At 39.3% G+C, this 18,723-nt stretch overlaps 1 protein-coding gene across 3 annotated transcripts in view; it reads right to left on the minus strand.

The window, feature by feature from the left end:
* Positions 1-18,723, minus strand: part of LOC106572061 (neural cell adhesion molecule L1-like protein) — a 112,776-nt gene that overhangs the window by 15,629 nt on the left and 78,424 nt on the right. For all 3 annotated transcript variants that reach the window (XM_045696134.2, XM_014145838.3, XM_045696133.2), the window contains exons 20-22: positions 11,348-11,552; positions 10,809-10,931; positions 9,015-9,194 (exon numbers count right to left, since the gene is read on the minus strand). In XM_045696134.2, the coding sequence (XP_045552090.1) occupies positions 9,015-9,194; positions 10,809-10,931; positions 11,348-11,552 (508 nt within the window). The remainder of the gene's footprint in view (positions 1-9,014; positions 9,195-10,808; positions 10,932-11,347; positions 11,553-18,723) is intronic.

Genomic DNA, 18,723 nt, shown 5'->3' on the forward strand with positions numbered 1-18,723 from the left:
CGGATTTCCCGGCTGCATCCCCTTTGTGTGGCTCTAATTTCCCCCCAAAAAATCCATGCATTTTGTGGCCAGTGCCGTTATGCCCTTTGGCTGAATATAATAATTATAAATCCCTTCTCCCTACTGCCTGCCCAAAGCACCTCTCACTCACATGCCTCTCAGTCACATGATTGGGTATTTCTCACAGGCTACAAGTGAAGACCGACACATCGGGGACTCAACTGCACGCATCCTTATCCAATTCCGAGGCGCATATTGAAGATATTGGAAGAACTTTCCACATTTACTTTTCATCAGCCAACAAGATGAGTAGGCCTAACAAATAGAAAAAACACTAGCCTATGTCAATCTACTATCCCCATAGTACAAAAGTTGACCTATTCTGTGCGAGAAATAAATATTCCAAACATAGTCTGGTACAATTGTGGGATGCGAAAGGTCCCAAATTAATACAACCACTAGCATTAAAAAAACTTTTTTAAGCAATGAGCCCGACGCAACAGATGAGAATGTTTAGCTTAAAATGTTGATAAACTAATAAGCTATTTCTTCATAGCAATGCGCACACGCAGAAGGCGATAAGCGCAAATATTTCATTAGCAGGAAAACACCATTATCAAAAGTGACCACAAATGCAATTATGCATGTAATGCTTTTATTATAAAGGTGCATTTTTATGGTGAAAATGAGCTTCCCCAAACTTGAAACACTTGCGCTGCGTATGTATGCCAGTTAGGCTCTACACCCATTGTAAAGCGGATTCATGTGCTTCATTTTAAGCAGTTATTTGGTGACTTTAGTTGTGATACAAACCTTATCATAACATATATGCCTATGGGCTAGGCTACATGAGGTGTTGGATTATGATTTGAAAAAGTTGCAAAAAAATGCATGCGCAGTTTTTCTTAAGCTGGGCATCATCGATAATATATAATTCACAAGTGATAGGCTAATATTGTCACCCATCACACTATTCTTAATTTAATCTTGTCTTTACATATACTAAATAATATATGTGTGAAATTTGTTTTAATTTAGAATGGACCATTATCATGCACCTGTATTGAACAGGGGCAGCGGGGGAAAAAAGACATGTCATCTATGCACTTAAGTAGCGAATGAAGGATGCTTTTCCCGTGGTTCATTTTCATGCCAGCCAGGTAGGCTTTACTCCTGTTTTAAAGAGAAGCAATTTGCTTAATATTACAAAGGTGGAGAAATAAATATAGTAAGTCTAGCCTATAGAAAGCTGATGGGATCATCCTCTTTTTAATAGAGGCCATCACTCTGTTTTCTCACGCAATTACATAGCCTATAGAAATGTTGAGCAACATTAGCTCATAGGCTCTCATGAAGTGTTTGATTAGATTTTTGATTACATTTGCATTGATGTCAGAGTGATTAGAGAGACAATAGAGTAGTTCGCCAGTTCAGTAAGCTACTAATGACCATCAGCAGCATCAAAGCTTGGAGAAGCCTAATTACCGTTACTAAACGGTCACATGCAATTTGACTACCATCATGACTCGTGACCACCGGTGTGCCGGTAACATGGTCACCGTAACAGCCCTACTTATGACATATACTGTAACTACATGCGTTCATTTAAAAAAAGGGTAATACACTAGCATTGTGCTACTTTTAAAAAAAGCTGTGGGGGTTAGAGAGTAGCTTACGGTTATTCATATAAGCGACATAAAGCTGAGAGTCCTGTTGCTCGTCCACGGCAGTCCAGCTGATTTTTACAAAGGTGTCACTCACATAGGAGCTTATGTTAAACAGGGCTGGGACTGATAAAGAGAGAAGAAATGAAGGGGAAAGAAAAGAGAGGCAGGGAAGAGAGGATTAGTGAAGCCAAATCGGATCCCCCAAGTAAAGAACACTGCAGCCACTAGGCACCCTTCAAGGAGACCGTTAGAAAGCAAGGCAGGCATCCTCTACTTGATTGTGTGGAATTGGATTTGGTGTACAGGGAGATATATAACTTAGGTACGTCTTCTGAGCTGCCATTTATGACATCCCACATGCAATAATATCTAAATAGATCCGACTACTTAATGTCTGGAAATGGTATTGTTGTCGGAGACACAGAGTGAAAAATTAATCATAATAGAAATATAGCAAAAAACAAAGGAGCATCATAGTAGAAGTGTGAGTATGTAGTATACCTAAGGAGGAAGGAGTTGCATTCACAGGAATCGAGCTGGGAGGAATGAGAGAGCAGTTCTGCCCTGAAATGAAAGATGCACCTCAAGTTCCAATGTACCCATTGAAATAGTTTCTACATTTCTACAATTGTCTTGTTTACGTAATGACCCAAATTGTACTTTGTCAACATTTACACGACATCTACAATGGAGGTCTACTAATGGTAGGCTCAGTGTCAGGTATCAATGTAGTGTTATTGAATGCTGAAACAAATTACAATTAAGGCTCTACAAATTGACATCTCGCCACAAATTACAAATGCCTATTTATGGTTAAAAATTACGCTGCTACCACTACTGTATACTACAGTGGCATCATTCAACACATTCTTTTGAAGGGCCACTGATGGCCAAATACTATATTTTTACATTAATTCCATATCTTGTTTTATTACAAGCCTAAATCCCAGAATTAGCCTAGCGAGCAAAGCTGGTTGAAATGATGTCAAAATGTATGTAAAACAGATTCTAATGACATCATTTCAACCCGTTTTGCCCGCTGGGAAGGGGGCATGTGCCTCTTTAATTTCGATGGGCATGACACCACTGGTATACTGTTACTAATGTTAGGGCAATTATCATCACACTACTACCCTATCGAAATATCACACACAATTAACACATTCCGTTTGCAATTCTAACATGTTCCAATGGCATGGGAAATGACTTGATAAACTATTTCCAAAACATTTTAAATGTATTAAGGATCTAAAAATTCACTCCAAACTATAGCTTTTAAGGTAATTGTGAAAGCAAAGATAGGGTAGAATGCCTTTTACATTCAACATGTTACAATTCAATGTGTTACAATAAAACGTGTTATTGTGTAATTCATGTAATTCCAACACATTTTTAACAAGTAGATTTCCGGTAAGGTACTACTACCACAACTAATGCTATCTGTATTTGGAATTCTATCCAGGAAGCCTATGGATACATACTCCTCCCAGTGGGTGCCACAGCTGGAATGGTGGAGAAATCTTCAGAGGGAGAAGTGTTCAAATAAGGCACCACATCACAAACATGAGGAAAGCTAGTCTCCAGGCACAGTCAAACACCAAATACCATACACATGTGTACGTATGCACCGATGCATGCACGCACGCACGCACACACACACATACATACACAGCCATAATCCATCAATACGCACAACACAAAAAAAACTACAACCATCATCTATCAATGATGATGACAGCCAAATGGTACATTTTTAATCAGTCAGACATATGCAAGGGATACACAAAGCACAACACTAAAGCCAGGTATTGATCTTTTCAAAACAACTGACATGATGAAATGTGCTTTATGAAGAGCTTATACACTGAGCATACCAAACATTTGGAACACCTTTCTAATATTGAGTCGCATCCCCTTTTGCCCTCAGAACAGCGTCAATTCTTCGGGGCTGACCCATTTTGACTCAAATGCTTCCCACAGTTGGCTGGATGTCCTTTGGGTGGTGGACCATTTTTGATTCACACGGGAAACTGTTGAGTGTGAAAAACAGAAGCGTTGCAGTTCTTGACACAAACCGGTGCGCTTGACACCACTATCATAACCCGTTCAAAGGCACTTACATTTTTTGTCTTGCCAATTCACCCTCTGAATGGCACACATACACAATCCATGTCTCAATTGTCTCAAGCCTTAAAAATATTTATTTAACCTGTTTCCTCCCCTTTATTTACTATGATTGAAGTGTATTTAACAAGTGACATTAATAAGGGATCATAGCTTTCACCCGGATTCTAAATATCACATACACATGTTAAGATGTGTTTAAGATGTTGCCGACTGAGATGGCAGCATTGCAACTAGCTCTTAGAAAACTTTTATTAGCTCAGGAAATGTTTTGTGTCATTACATACAGCCGGGAAGAACTATTGGATATTAGAGTGGTGGTAACTCACCAGAACTACCAGCATTATGACCAGGAATACGACTTCCCTGGAGCCGATCCTTTGTTCACTCTCCCCAGAGCAAGTGAACTTATTCCAGAGGCCGACCCAAAACCTTGCCGGCGGAGGAGAGGCACTCGAGGCGGCATGCTGGTTCGACTTAGGAGGCGCGCACACTATCCACCGCTTCCGAGTATATTACTCGCTAATGTTCAATCTTTGGATAATAACGTTGATGAGCTTAGAGCAAGGATTTCTTTCCAGAGAGACATCGGGGCCCTCAAAGAACTTCACTGAACTTTATGCAAACTGGAAACCACATATCCTGAGGCTGCATTTATTGTAGCTGGGGATTTTAACAAAGCAAATCTGAGGACTAGGCTGCCAAAATTCTACCAACATATTGACTGTCCTACTCGCACTACTAAGACTCTCAACCATTGCTATTCAAACTTCCGGATGCTTACAAGGACCTCCCCCGCCCTCCTTTCGGCAAATCTGACCACAACTCCATCTTGCTCCTCCCGAAACTCAAACAGGAAGTGCCCGTGCTTTGTACTATTCAACGCTGGTCTGACCAATCGGAATCCACGCTCTCAGTCCCATCAGAGCTGGGACCGAGAGACTGAAAAACAGCTTCTATCTCAAGGGCACCAGACTGCTAAACAGCAATCACTAACTCAGAAAAGTTGCTGCCTACATTGAGACCCAATCACTAGCCACTTTAATAAATTGATCACTAGTCACTTTACACAATGCCACTCTAAATAATGCCACTTTAATAATGTTTACATATCTTACACTACTCATATCACAAGTATATACTGTATTTTATACCATCTACTGCACTTTGCCTATGCCGCTCGACCATCGCTCATCCATATACTTACATTTACATATTCTCATAAACTCCTTTAGATTAGTGTGTATTAGGTAGTTGTTGGGGAATTGTTAGATTACATGTTAGATATTACTGCACTGTTGGAACTAGAAGCACAAGCATTTCGCTACAACATGGCATAGACTGACCAGGTGAATCAAATCAAATTGTATAGGTTTTTTTTTTAATTTAACCTTATTTATTTAAGTGAATGTGATACCATAGAATAGTTTAGCCTGTCCGGAAGCAAGATGTCGGTCTCGGCGACATGGCTGGATTTCCTTTTACAACATTTCGCATTAACATCTGCTAACCATGTGTATGTGACAAATAAAATTTGATTTGATTTGAGGATTGTTTTGATCACGTGGACTGGGATATGTTCCAGGTAGCATGCAAAAATAATCTAGACGCATACATGGATACAGTGACTGAGTTCATAAGGAAGTGTATAGGAGACATAGTATCCACTGTGACTATTAAAACCTACCCTAACCAGAAACCGTGGACAGATAGTAGCATTCACGCAAAACTGAAAGCGCAAACCATCGCCTTTAACAATGGCAAGGCGACTGGTAATATAAACAGTGTAGCTAGCTATTCACTCCGCAAGGCAATCAAACAAGCTAAACGTCAGTCTAGAGATAAAGTGGAGTCGCAATTCAATGGCTCAGACACGAGACGCATGTGGCAGGAAAACCAGCCACGTCGCCGAGACTGACATCTTGCTTCCAGACAGGCTAAACTATTCTACGGTATCTCATTCACTTAACAATGCTTACATATCTTGCATTACTCCTCTCATATGCATATACTGTTTTTTCTATACTATTCTACTGCATCTTAGTCCGTTCCGCTCTGACATCGCTCATCCATATGTATATAGTCTTAATTCATTCCTACTTAGAATTGGGTGTATGGGTATATGTTGTGTAATTTGTTAGATATTACTTGTTAGATATTACTGCACTGTTGGAGCTAGAAACACAAGCATTTCGCTACACCCGCAATAACATCTGCTAATCACGTGTATGTGACCAATACAATTTTATTTTATTTGATAAATATGTGTATGTCTTGCCTAGTTAAATGTAAAAAAATTAAGTATGTGACCTATACAATTTGATTTGATTCACTTGGTCAGTCTATGTCATGGAATGAGCAGGTGATCTTAATGTTTTGTAGATTCAGTGTATAGTTACAGTAAATGCAATAAAGAGGAACAATGGGTACATAATGAAGATGCGCTTGCTTATCCCGGGAAACTTTTTACATGTCAATTTTCAAAGGATAAAGCTAACAACATTAACAACGTCATAGTTAAGAACATTATAAAAATATGGAAAGAAAATTAAACGTATTTTACAAGAATCAATATCACTCCCTAAACACAACCTTATGGAACAATACTTGGATAGCTTTTCAGAATTCACAGATTAGTTTTCCATGTGGACCAATTTAAGGCATAGAAACCATTAATGACTTGGTAACAGGAAATACATTTATTTTCATGACAGAATTAAAAAGTAATTTTGGACTGAACAATGTAGATAGTTTCAAATACACGCAACTTAAAAGTTACATAACACAACATTTCGAATTGAAATCTTTTGGACATCAGAGCAACCTTGAGGGAATCTTATTTGTTCAACGTGTGCTCCCTTCTCCGGCCTCTAGGTAACCAGGCTGCTCATGTTTCTTGTTTTAAAGTTCTGTTCCTTTATTAAATGTATTCACTCCCTGAACTTGTTTCCTGACTCTCAGCGCACATCGTTACAATTTGAGTCAGGAAAGGATGTTCATATGATAGGGAAGATATACAAAACCTTGCAGAGAGCATGTCCAACTGACAATCTCTTAGGAAAAAATATAAACTATTGGAACCAAGATTTAAAAAGAACTGATGTTGGCACAAGATGGAGGGAAAGTAGGAGCATAACTAACGAAATTACAGTTAACGATAATTTACGCTTAATCCAGTATAAACTAATGTATAGAATGTATTATACAAAAGACAAAATTCACAAATTCTACAGCACAAGGCCAGAGTCATATCTTAAGTGTAAAACTAATAATGACTCAATAATCCATGCTTTCTGGGAACGCTATAAAGTCCGGAAATTGTGGGCGTAGCTAGAAAGTTGGCTGTCAGAAGTATTACAATGCAAACTTACTTTTAATCCGTCTGTCTTCATATTTCAAGACATGGCATGTGGGGGTGTAGTGAGATACCCGATGGGTTGGACGATTCTCTTCATCACTCATCTTGAAACCCGCCATCATTAACACAATGGAAAAATGTAATGATTTAATATTTAAATACTGAAAGTGCGTGGGCTACAGAAAGAAACAAAATGGTGCAGTTTCAGGTCATGTGGCGGAAAGTGATGCGGCCGCTGGAGATCGGGGGGGTGCAAGTGGGTCTGGGCAGGTGTGATGTAGTTGATGTTTGTACGATGTAGTCGTTTGTACAGTATGTGTATGTTTTGTATTGTTTATAAAATATCAAATAAAATTTTAAAATAAAAAATCATCTTTCACCTGGAATCACCTGGTCGGTCAATGTTATGGAAAGAGCAGGGGTTCCTAATGTTTTGTGCACTCAGTGTAATTGAATCTCTGGTGAAACAGTTTTTCTAAGGGATTTTTGGTAGGTGGTTTTGCTATCTGTATTAAATGCAACATACATTTTTTTTCACTTTTTTGCTACACCATGAGGAGACAGACAAAATGAGATGGTTTTAGACCCGTTGAAGAGTCCAACACATTGTTCTGATATCACTGCTGTTGTGTCCTTGTATCACAGCTGTTGTTCTTGTTCAGTTAGTAGTTTCTCTTTTTCTATTTCCTTTGTACCATACTCTTATTTCTTTCTCTCACTCATGTCACTCTCTCTCTCATCCTCTCTCTCGCTCTCTCACAGGCACAGGCACCCACCCACACTCAAATACAAACAGAAACAAAACACATAACCCTCTTTCCCATATTCCCATGATGCATCTCACAGTGCCATGAATGTTCCATTGTATGTAGTACCATCTCCATACTCTCTATCACCTCCCATCAATGTCTCCAAACTCATTGCGTTCCAGGTCCCCTATTGCCACACATACATCTTGTAGATAACAATGACTGACTTGGCCGGAAGGCACACGTGCCTAATAGGCCCTTCTATCTCCATTCAGAGCCATATACTCTACCATGTTCAGTAATGACAGACACTATAATGTCTCAATAGGAGCACTGACTCCAAGCACGGACTACAACTCCCTTCAACACTTCAAAAACTGGTTGTCTCAACAATGAGTTCTCATTCAACTTCATCAACGTGGCTGCCTGATATTTGCTAAAAGTTGTCAGAATATACAGTTTGTCTCATAATCTACAACAACAACAACAACAAACAACAAAAGGATTTGAAGCTGTTGTTGAATATTTGTTTGCACATTTATTTGCATAACACTTAAGTGTAAACTATACATGTGTAGTAGTATTTGGCTTGACATGAATGGATGCGATTTCAAAACAACGTCTGCAGGTGTAGGAGAAAGTTTAGGGTTATTTACTATTACCTTGTTTTGCTACTAGTTCGTTGTAAAAAACAAGCTAGCCTTTTAACTTCCCACATCTCCCCATATGATATAATAATGTTGCTTGAATGCGTTCACGCCAATATCAGCAAAAAATATAACCTAATTTTTCCTCACGGCAAGGTAGCAGAAAAAAGCTGTAAAAACTTTACCAACTTTTCAATTTAAAAATAGCCTAGAATCACACAGTTATTATTACTTCCAAACAAAAAACCTTTTGTGGATTCTAATAAATCAACAATGTTGTTTGGATTATTGTTTGAGGAGTCGCTGAGATTATATTTGGTTATGAGCTACAAGCGTACCGACGCCTACTACAAGTAACCGTAGCTGCGTTGCGTAGTGTTTTGTTCCGTAGCGTGAAGTAATCATTGAGTTTAACACAGCCATCAACTCCCTCAACCATGATCCATCCCCCTGTGGATTGGCTACTCACTTGCTTCTGTGACCGTGCTACCCTCCTCCATGCGCTGGGGTCCGCAACCCACCCTGGTGCAGGCGCTCAAGTAAAACATGTACTTGCTCATCTCCCCCAGGCCCTGCAGGAGCCACTGGGTGGTGTCGGCACTGCTGACGTTCACCTCCTGCATGTCCCCCATCGCCAACGTCTCATTTACTATAGAAGAAGAAAATAATAGAAGCCATTTAGCAGATGCTTTTATGCAAAGCGACTTACAGTCATGCGTGCATAATTGTTTACATTTTTTATTTAACCTTTATTTAACTAGGCAAGTCAGTTAAGAACAAATTCTTATTTACAATGACGGCCTACCCCGGCCAAACCCTAATGACGAAGGGCCAATTTTGCGCCGCCCTATGAGACTCCACAATCACGGCCGGTTGCGATACAGCCTGGGTCTGTAGTGACGCCTCCAGCGCTGAGATGCAGTGCCTTAGACCGCTGCGCCACTCGGGAGCCCGAGTTTTACGTATGGGTGGTCCCGGGAATCAAACCCACTATACTGGCGTTGCAAGCGTCATGCTCTACCAACTGAGGTACAGAGGACCACCCAAGAAGAAGATATACACACACACATACACATACACAAAAATACACATTTGTTTGGAGAGGCTGGAGCAGAGATCATCTCATGCAGCTCACAGTCAAACATTCACATGACACGGGTCATGACCTTTGTGCCAGGAGTTTTGTGAGCTGACTATGTGAGCTGATGAGGAAAACAAGACTCTAGTTACAAGACTTGACTAAGAGTCTGAGGCCTACTCATATGCTGTAATTAGGCTCCAGAGGTTTTCATTGTCAGGTCTCGTGGTAAATAAATGGAGTATTTTACCCATCGATTACAGATTCCAATTACTGCACTTACAATTCACTGTCTTCCTTTTTTCTGTATTAGTGGCTTTCCATGTTATTCCTAAAGACGTTGCTCTGAAGCAGCATGTACATAAAGAGATACCTCTATACAATGATAAGGTTTAATAAGATGTCCTTGTTGATTTTTTTGTTGTTGTTGTAATACTGTATATTTGCCAGCCTGTTAGACTCTCTGAACCAGTTCTATTGTAATGCTCATATTCCCACTGGCTCCTTGTACTTTAATATCAGTGAAATGCTGATATCTGATGACAAGCAGTGAAAAGGGCATGCTGGCTGCATTCAGATGCTCGACTGGCTCAGTGGGTGCTAGAACAACTGCAGGGAAGGGTCTCCCATAACATTCAGAAATGTCAGGCAAAAAAAAATGCAGGTAAAAGGAAAATGTAATGAAAGCCTCTTACATCAGTGTTCACTCCATAAGATAAGTGTTCTCTTCATATAGGATGTGAATGGTTTCATTTGAATTCCATGTGATAGAAAGCATATAATGACATATGAACACTAGTCATGTCTTCTTTTGATTTAGTAAATGTTTCCATTCTATTAGGGGGAAAACAGCAACTACATTTTATATGCCTATAGAGGTAACCCTCTGCCAGTGGGCAATACCAATAATTGAGCTTTAGAGAGAACCCAATTGACCATTGAGTATTTAAACAGCACCATCTAGTGCAGGTTTTGATAGTGCAGCTATTGGAACAACAGAAAACTGTACTACAGTAAATGACCAGTCTAAACTGGCTGCTAGGTAATAGTAGGTCAAGAGTAATATTCAGCTGGTAAAATTGTGGTGAAGTTGTGTGTACATACTCATCTACTGTAGTAATACTAGAGTGGTCATATGAGTACATACTCATGAAGTAATACTAGGGTGGTCATGTATGTACATACTGAGTTGGTACTGCAGGAGATATCCCATAAGGATGCCGTTGGCCTCAAAGGGGGGTGCCCACACCAGGGTGATAGAGTCTCTCTGGGCGTTTGACACTGTCAGAATGGGCACTTGTTCGGGAACTGTCAAACATAGAAAAACAAACAAATATTACACATTCAGCCTACAATCCGTCATAATCGTATTGAACATACTTCTTAGGCTTACCTTGCTGTGAAATCTATAGGCTTTAGCGTTCACATATTTTGAGCTTCATTTTACAGCAACTCACACAAATGATGTATTAATATACACTATAAGACAAACACTCAGTGCTTAAGATATATAAGACAGTATAAGACAAACACAAACACTACAGTAACATGTTGTGTTCTGTGATAACACCACAGTTCTCAGGGCGGGTGATGTCACTGCACAATGGCTATTACTACAGGACACAGCTAACTACCTCACATCTGCTACACAAAGTTGGCATTGTTGTACTGTTATGCCTTGTAGTAAATCTGTGAGTGAACACAGCCCTCTGCCAAATATTTACCTCCTTCTGGAGTCTGGAAGGTGACGGGGTCACTATTGGGGCCGTTGCCCCTTTTGTTAAAGACGTTGACGGTCAGTCTGTACTCCGAGAAGGGTCTGAGGCCAGGTACCATGGCATGGCTCCTGTTCCCCGGGAACGTCAGGAAATGTCTCTCCTCAGGAATTCTGTTGGAATGTAGGAGACTCCGTTTCCTCAGCCAGTGCACCTGAGGGAGGGATAGAAAATGGAGAGACTTATATGGCAGCCATTTTGAAGATGATATTCAAATAAGAAAGGGTTTGTTTGTGATGGAGATTGTTTCACAGGACCTTTTTTTGTTATTTATTATAGATTTTTATTGGACATATACACTCCCCTCCATATGTATTTGTACAGTGAAGCTAACCATTTTAATTTGGCTCTATACTCCAGCATTTGAGATAGAATGTTTCACATTAGGCGACAGTACAGAATGTCAGCATGTCTTGTGCCATTTTGGAGTCACTTTTATTGTAAGTAAGAATAGAAGATGTTTCTGAACACTTTTACATCCATGTGGATGCTTCCATGATTATGAATAATCATGAATTAATTGTGAATAAGGATGAGAGAGAAGCTCATAACCCCCATTTTTTGTTGTCGCCTCTGAACGGCATCTCACTCATCATTATTTATGATTCATTCATGATTTTTAAATTTATTTTATTTATTTCACCTTTATTTAATCAGGTAGGCAAGTTGAGAACAAGTTCTCATTTACAATTGCGACCTGGCCAAGATAAAGCAAAGCAGTTCGACAACATACAAAAACACAGAGTTACACATACAGTAGAAAGAAATAAGACTATATACAATGTGAGCAAATGATGTGAGGTAAGGGAGGTAAAGGCAAAAAAGGCCATGGTGGCAGAGTAAATAAAGTATAGCAAGTAAAACACTGGAATGGTAGATTTGTTATTTGAAGAAAGTTCAAAGTTAAAATATAAATAATATGGTGCAAAGGAGCAAAATAAATTAAATAAATAAATAAAGTAGGGGAAGAGGTAGTAGTTTGGGCTAAATTATAGATGGGCTATGTACAGGTGCAGTGATCTGGGAGCTGCTCTGATAGCTGGTGCTTAAAGCTAGTGAGGGAGATAAGTGTTTCCAGTTTCAGAGATTTTTGTAGTTCGTTCCAGTCATTGGCAGCAGAGAACTGGAAGGAGAGACGACCAAAGGAGGAGTTGGCTTTAGGGGTGACCAGAGAGATATATCTGCTGGAGCGCGTGCTACAAGTGGGTGATGCTATGGTGACCAGTGAGCGGAGATAAGGGGGGACTTTACCTAGCAGGGTCTTGTAGATGACCTGGAGCCAATGTATTTGGCGACGATTATGAAGCGAAGGCCAGCCAACGAGAGCGTACAGGTCGCAGTGGTGGGTAGTATATGGGTCTTTGGTGACAAAACGGATGGCATTGTGATAGACTGCATCCAGCTTGTTGAGTAGGGTATTGGAGGCTATTTTGTAAATGACATCGCCGAAGTCGAGGATTGGTAGGATGGTCAGTTTTACGAGGGTTAGTTTGGCAGCATGAGTGAAGGATGCTTTGTTGCGAAATAGGAAGCCAATTCTAGATTTAACTTTGGATTGGAGATGATTGATGTGAGTCTGGAAGGAGAGTTTACAGTCTAACCAGACACCTAGGTATTTGTAGTTGTCCACAAATTCTAAGTCAGAACCGTCCAGAGAAGTGATGCTGGACAGGCGGGCAGGTGCAGGCAGCGATCGGTTGAAGAGCAGTTTTACTTGTATTTAGGAGCAGTTGGAGACCACGGAAGGAGAGTTGTATGGCATTGAAGCTCGTCTGGAGGGTTGTTAACACAGTGTCCAAAGAAGGGCCAGAAGTATACAGAATGGTGTCGTCTGCGTAGAGGTGGATCAGGGATTCACCAGCAGCAAGAGCGACATCATTGATGTATACAGAGAAAAGAGTTGGCCCAAGAATTGAACCCTGTGGTTAATATCATGGTATCAGAAACATCTCACCTACTCACTTAAAGAAAATTACTCTAGTCATCATTCAGTTACTATTGGACAAAACATAACCCAAAACACAATCAAAACAAACTGCAAATTAGTTTGTAGAGTCGCAAGCTTGATGTAGTCAATGCATGCGATCAACACTATATGGGACCAAATAATAAACTTTTGACTTCTTTAATACATTATAAGTGAATATGTTCAAATTCATTATTCAAATGGGAGGACTAGATACATAGCGATTTCATTTCTAAACAGTAAAACAGATATTTATGAAAATACCCTCAAATAAAAGGTGGCATTCTGTACTGTCACCTTATATGAAACCTTTGATCTCAAATCCCAAAATCTGGAATATAGAGACAAATTAAAAAATGTTGCTTCACTGTCCAAATACAGTGCCTTCGGAAAGTATTCAGACCCCTTGACTTTTTTCACATATTGTTACATTACAGCCTTATTCCAAAATGGATTAAATTAAACAAATATCCTCAGCAATTTACACACAATACCCCATAATGACAAAGCAAACAGGTTTTTAGAATGTTTGCAAAAGTATAATTTTTTTTTTTTTTTAATGAAATACCTTAATTACGTAAGTATTCATACCCTTTCCTATGAGACTCGAAATTGAGCTCAGGTGCACCCTGTTTCCATTGATCATCCTTGAGATGTTTCTACAACTTGATTGGAGTCCACCTTAGGTAAATTCAATTGATTGGATATGATTTGGAATTATAAGGTCTATATAAGGTCCCACAGTTGACAGTGCATGTCATAGCAAACACCAAGCCATGAGGTCGAAGGAATTGTCCTGGGGGCTCAGAGACAGGATTGTGTCGAGGCACAGATCTGGGGAAGGGTACCAAAAAATGTCTGCAGCATTGAAGGTCCCCAAGAACACAGTGGCCTTCATCACTCTTAAATGGAAGAAGTTTGGAATCACCAAGACACTTCCTAGAGCTGGCCGCCCAACCAAATTGAGCAATCAGGGGAGAAGGGCCTTGGTCAGGGAGCTTTAGAGTTTCTCTATGGAGATGGGAGAACCTTCCAGAAGGACAACCATCTCTACAGCACTCCACCAATCAGGCCTTTATGGTAGAGTGGGCAGACGGAAGCCACTCCTCAGTAAAAGGCACAACAGCCCGCATGGAGTTTGCCAAAAGGCACCTAAAGACTCTCAGAACATGAGGATCAAGATTCTCTGGTCTGATGAAACCAAGATTGAACTCTTTGGCCGGCCTGAATGCCAAGTGCCACATCTGTAGGAATGTGGCAGGGACTGTGTAACTAGTCAAGATCGAGGCAAAGATAAACGGAGAAAAGTACAGAGAGATCCTTGATGAAAACCTTTCTCCAGAGCGCTCAGAACCTTAGACTGGGGCGAAGGTTCACCTTCCAACAGGACAACAACCCTAAGCACACAGCCAAGACAATGCAGGAATGTATTCAGGACACATCTCTGAATGTCCTTGAGTGGCACAACCAAAGCCCGGACTTGAACATGATTGAACATCTCTGGAGAGACCTGAAAATAGCTGTGCAGCAATGCTCCCCATCCAACCTGACAGAGCTTGAGAGGATCTGCAGAGAAGAATGGGAGAAACTCCCCAAATACAGGTGTGCCAAGCTTGTAGCGTCATCATACCCAAGAAGACACGATGCTGTAATCGTTGCCAAAGGTGCTTCAACAAAGTACAGAGTAAAGGGTCTAAATACTTACGCAAATGTGATATTTCTGTTTTGTATTTTGAATAAATCAGCAATAATGTCTAAAAACTTGTTTTTGTTTTGTCATTATGGGGTATTGTGGGTAGATTGAGGAGAAAAAAACAATGTAATCAATTTTAGAATAAGGCTGTAAAGTCAAGGGGTCTGAATACTTTCCGAAGGCACTGTACATATGGAGAGGAGTGTAAGGGCATACAATTGACAAGTCTTGACATAAGTACAAATAATGTGTTTGTCTGATGAGTTCCAATTGTTTCATTAGAAGTATTGCTTTTTCACAGCATTTCACACACTTTGAAATAACACCACATATTATTTTGCATCTACACTGAACAAAAATATAAACACAACATGTAAAGTGTTGGTCCCCTGTTTCATGAGCTGAAATAAAAGATCCCAGAAATGTTCCTTACGCACAAAAAGCTTATTTCTCTCAAATGTTGTGCACAAATTTGTTCATATCCCTGTTAGTGAGCATTTCTCCTTTGCCAAGATAATCCACCCACCTGATAGGTGTGGCATATCAAGAAACTGATTAAACATCATGATCATTACACAGGTGCACCTTGTGCTTGGGACAATAAAAGGCCACTCTAAATTGTTCAGTTTTGTCACACAACACAATGCCACAGTTGTCTCACATTTTGAGGGAGCGTGCAATTGGCATGCTGACTGCAAAAATGTTCACCAGAGTTGTTGCCAGATAATTCCATTTGAATGTCTCTACCATAAGCCGCCTCCAACATAATTTTAGAGAATTTGGCAGTACGTCCAACCGGCCTCACAACTGTAGACCACATGTATAGCATTCTGTGGCGTTTGCTGATGTCAACGTTGTGAACAGAGTGCCCCACAATAGCATTTTATCGATGTCAATTTCAATGCACAGAGATACCGTGACGAGATCCTGAGGCCCATTGTCATGCCATTCATCCTCTGCCATCATCTCATGTTTCAGCATGATAATGCATGGCCCCCTGTCGCATGGAACTTTACACAATTCCTGGAAGCTATATTTAGGATGCTCTGGATCGACGTGTAAACGACAGCTTTTTCCAGTTTCCGCCAATATCCAGCAACTTTGCACAGCTATTCAAGAGGAGCGGGACAACATTCCACAGGCCACAATTAACAGCTTGATCAACTCTATGTGGAAATGTGTCGCTCTGCATGAGGTAAATGGTGGTCACACCAGATGCTGACTGGTTTTCTGATCCACGCCCCTACCTTTTTTTAAGGTATCTGTGACCAACAGACGCATATCTGTATTCCCAGTCATGTGAAATCCATAGATTAGGGCCTAATTTATTTATTTCAATTGACTGATTTCCTTATATGAACTGTAACGCAGTAAAATCTTTAAAATTGTTGCATGTTGCGTTTATATTTTTGTTCAGTATAATTACAAAGCACCTTATGGTTTTCACTACTTTGTCAGGTAGGTAATTATTTTATGGCGTTGATTTTGCATCCCTTGCCTTTGCAACCATGAAAAAATCTTTAAAATGGCAAAGAACTAAACGCATCATTCATGTTCTTGTTTAATTTGAACTGTTTATCAATGATCAAACATAATGCAAGTCCTTTATACTGAAACACGTTCTGTTTATCTATTATTTAATGTATTTAGTGCAAGCAAATTAGTTTTTCCCAGTAGAGTTGTAGTGACATGTTTTGGGGACTTATTATTTTGAATGCTAGAAAATAAAAAAGTATTTAATATATTGTATAGATCATTAAAACAAAGAAGGCTATTAAAATTCATTTTTCTTTTTTTTTCACAAATGTGTGTCCCTAAGTTTTATGCCATTGGTGTTACTGACATACAAATCACTCCTTACAAAGACATACAATTATTTGTTAATCACACCTTATAGTTTGTCATACATTTGAGGATTTCAATGATGATTTGGTAACCTGGGTACCAGTCTGTTTGAGTTCTCATTCCACTCCTTGCCACACATTGTCATGCTACCCATAGCATGTTTAGTACAATGAGTGGAATGTTAGCAAAACAGGTTCTAGATTTCAGGCTAATGATTTGGTGTTACTAAATATAAAGTGTAATTGGTGTTACTCTATTTAGATGAAAGGAAATGACTGGTTATCATAATAAAATAAAACATTTGAAGTCATTAAGTTGCCATATAAATTGATTTAAAAAGGGAAGATGCACCCAAATACATTTAAATAAATAAAATCTATGAATTCGATATTTTTTTCTAAATTCAATGCCAAAATCCATTGTAACTCAAGAATGACTCAAGTGCCATTGAGAATGAACTGCAGCTGACTAATGATAACTAGGGCTGGGTGATATGGCCAAAATATCATATCACATTTTTCTTTTCTTTTTTACGCTATGAGGGTATTTGACAATATTTTGTTTTTTAATAATACAAGTTCTAAATATGCTTCATGAGTAGTGCATATCCCCAGGGAGGCAACAAATACATTCTAAGTGGTTTTAAATGGGGCTTTCTCTCTTCTGATTGTTTTATACTGTTCAATTAAACTTCACCCAAAAATAAATGTTTAGCATTTTCATACATTTACTTCACTCATTTATTATTTCCACACTGTAAAACATTTGTCTTTGTTTGCCTCTATTTTGTGAAAAAGTCAATTTTCCATTATCATAATAATGATTGTCCTCTATGACCATGTATTTTCAATAGATTCAACGGCAGTTCATACTTTCGCCACAAGGTGCATTGTGCCATTTTCTAAGATGCTTTCGGCAACTCAAAGGTAAGATTCATGGCAAAAACCATGTGTGCACCGTTGGTGCCAGCGCTCTCACAGGCACTATTCATGGCATACAGTGCCTTCAGAAAGAATTCATACCTCTTGACGTATTCAACATGTTGTTGTGTTACAGCCTGAATTCAACATGTATTAAATTGATTGTTTTTCACCCATCTACACACAATACCCCATGATGACAAAGTGAAAACATGTTTTTAGATATGAGCTTTGCCCACCTGAATTGTACAATATATGCACATTATTATTTTTAACATTCTTCAAGCTCTGTCAAGTTGGTTGTTGATCATTGCTAGATAGACAGCCATTGTCATGTCTTGCCAGAGATTTTCAAGCTGATTTAAGTCAAAACTGTAACTAGGCCACTCAGGAACATTCAATGTCATCTTGGTAAACAACTCCAGTGTAAATTTGGACTTGTGTTTTAGGTTATTGTCCTGCTGAAAGGTGAATTTGTCTCCCAGTGTATTTTGGAAAGCAGACTGAACCAGGTTTTTCTTTAGGATTTTGCATGTGCTTAGCTCTAATACATTTATTTTTATCATAAAAAACACCCTAGTCCTTGTCGATGAAAAGCAAACTCATAAAATTATGCAACCACCACCATAGTTGAAAATATAAAGAGTGGTACTCAGTGATGTGTTGTGTTGGAGTTGCCCCAAACATAACGCTTTGTATTCAGGACAAAGTACATTTCTTTGCCACATTTTTCACAGTTTTACTTTAGTGCCTTACTGCAAACATGATGCAAATTTTAGAATATTTGTATTCTGGAAAGGTTTCCTTGTTTTTCATACTGTCATTTAGGTTAGTATTGTGGAGTAACTACAATGTTGTTGATCCATCCAAATGTTTCTCCTGTAACTGTTTTAAAGTCATC

Source organism: Salmo salar, chromosome 15 (genome assembly GCF_965601325.2).
Source record: "Salmo salar chromosome 15, fSalSal1, whole genome shotgun sequence".
Taxonomy (NCBI): Eukaryota; Metazoa; Chordata; class Actinopteri; order Salmoniformes; family Salmonidae; genus Salmo; species Salmo salar.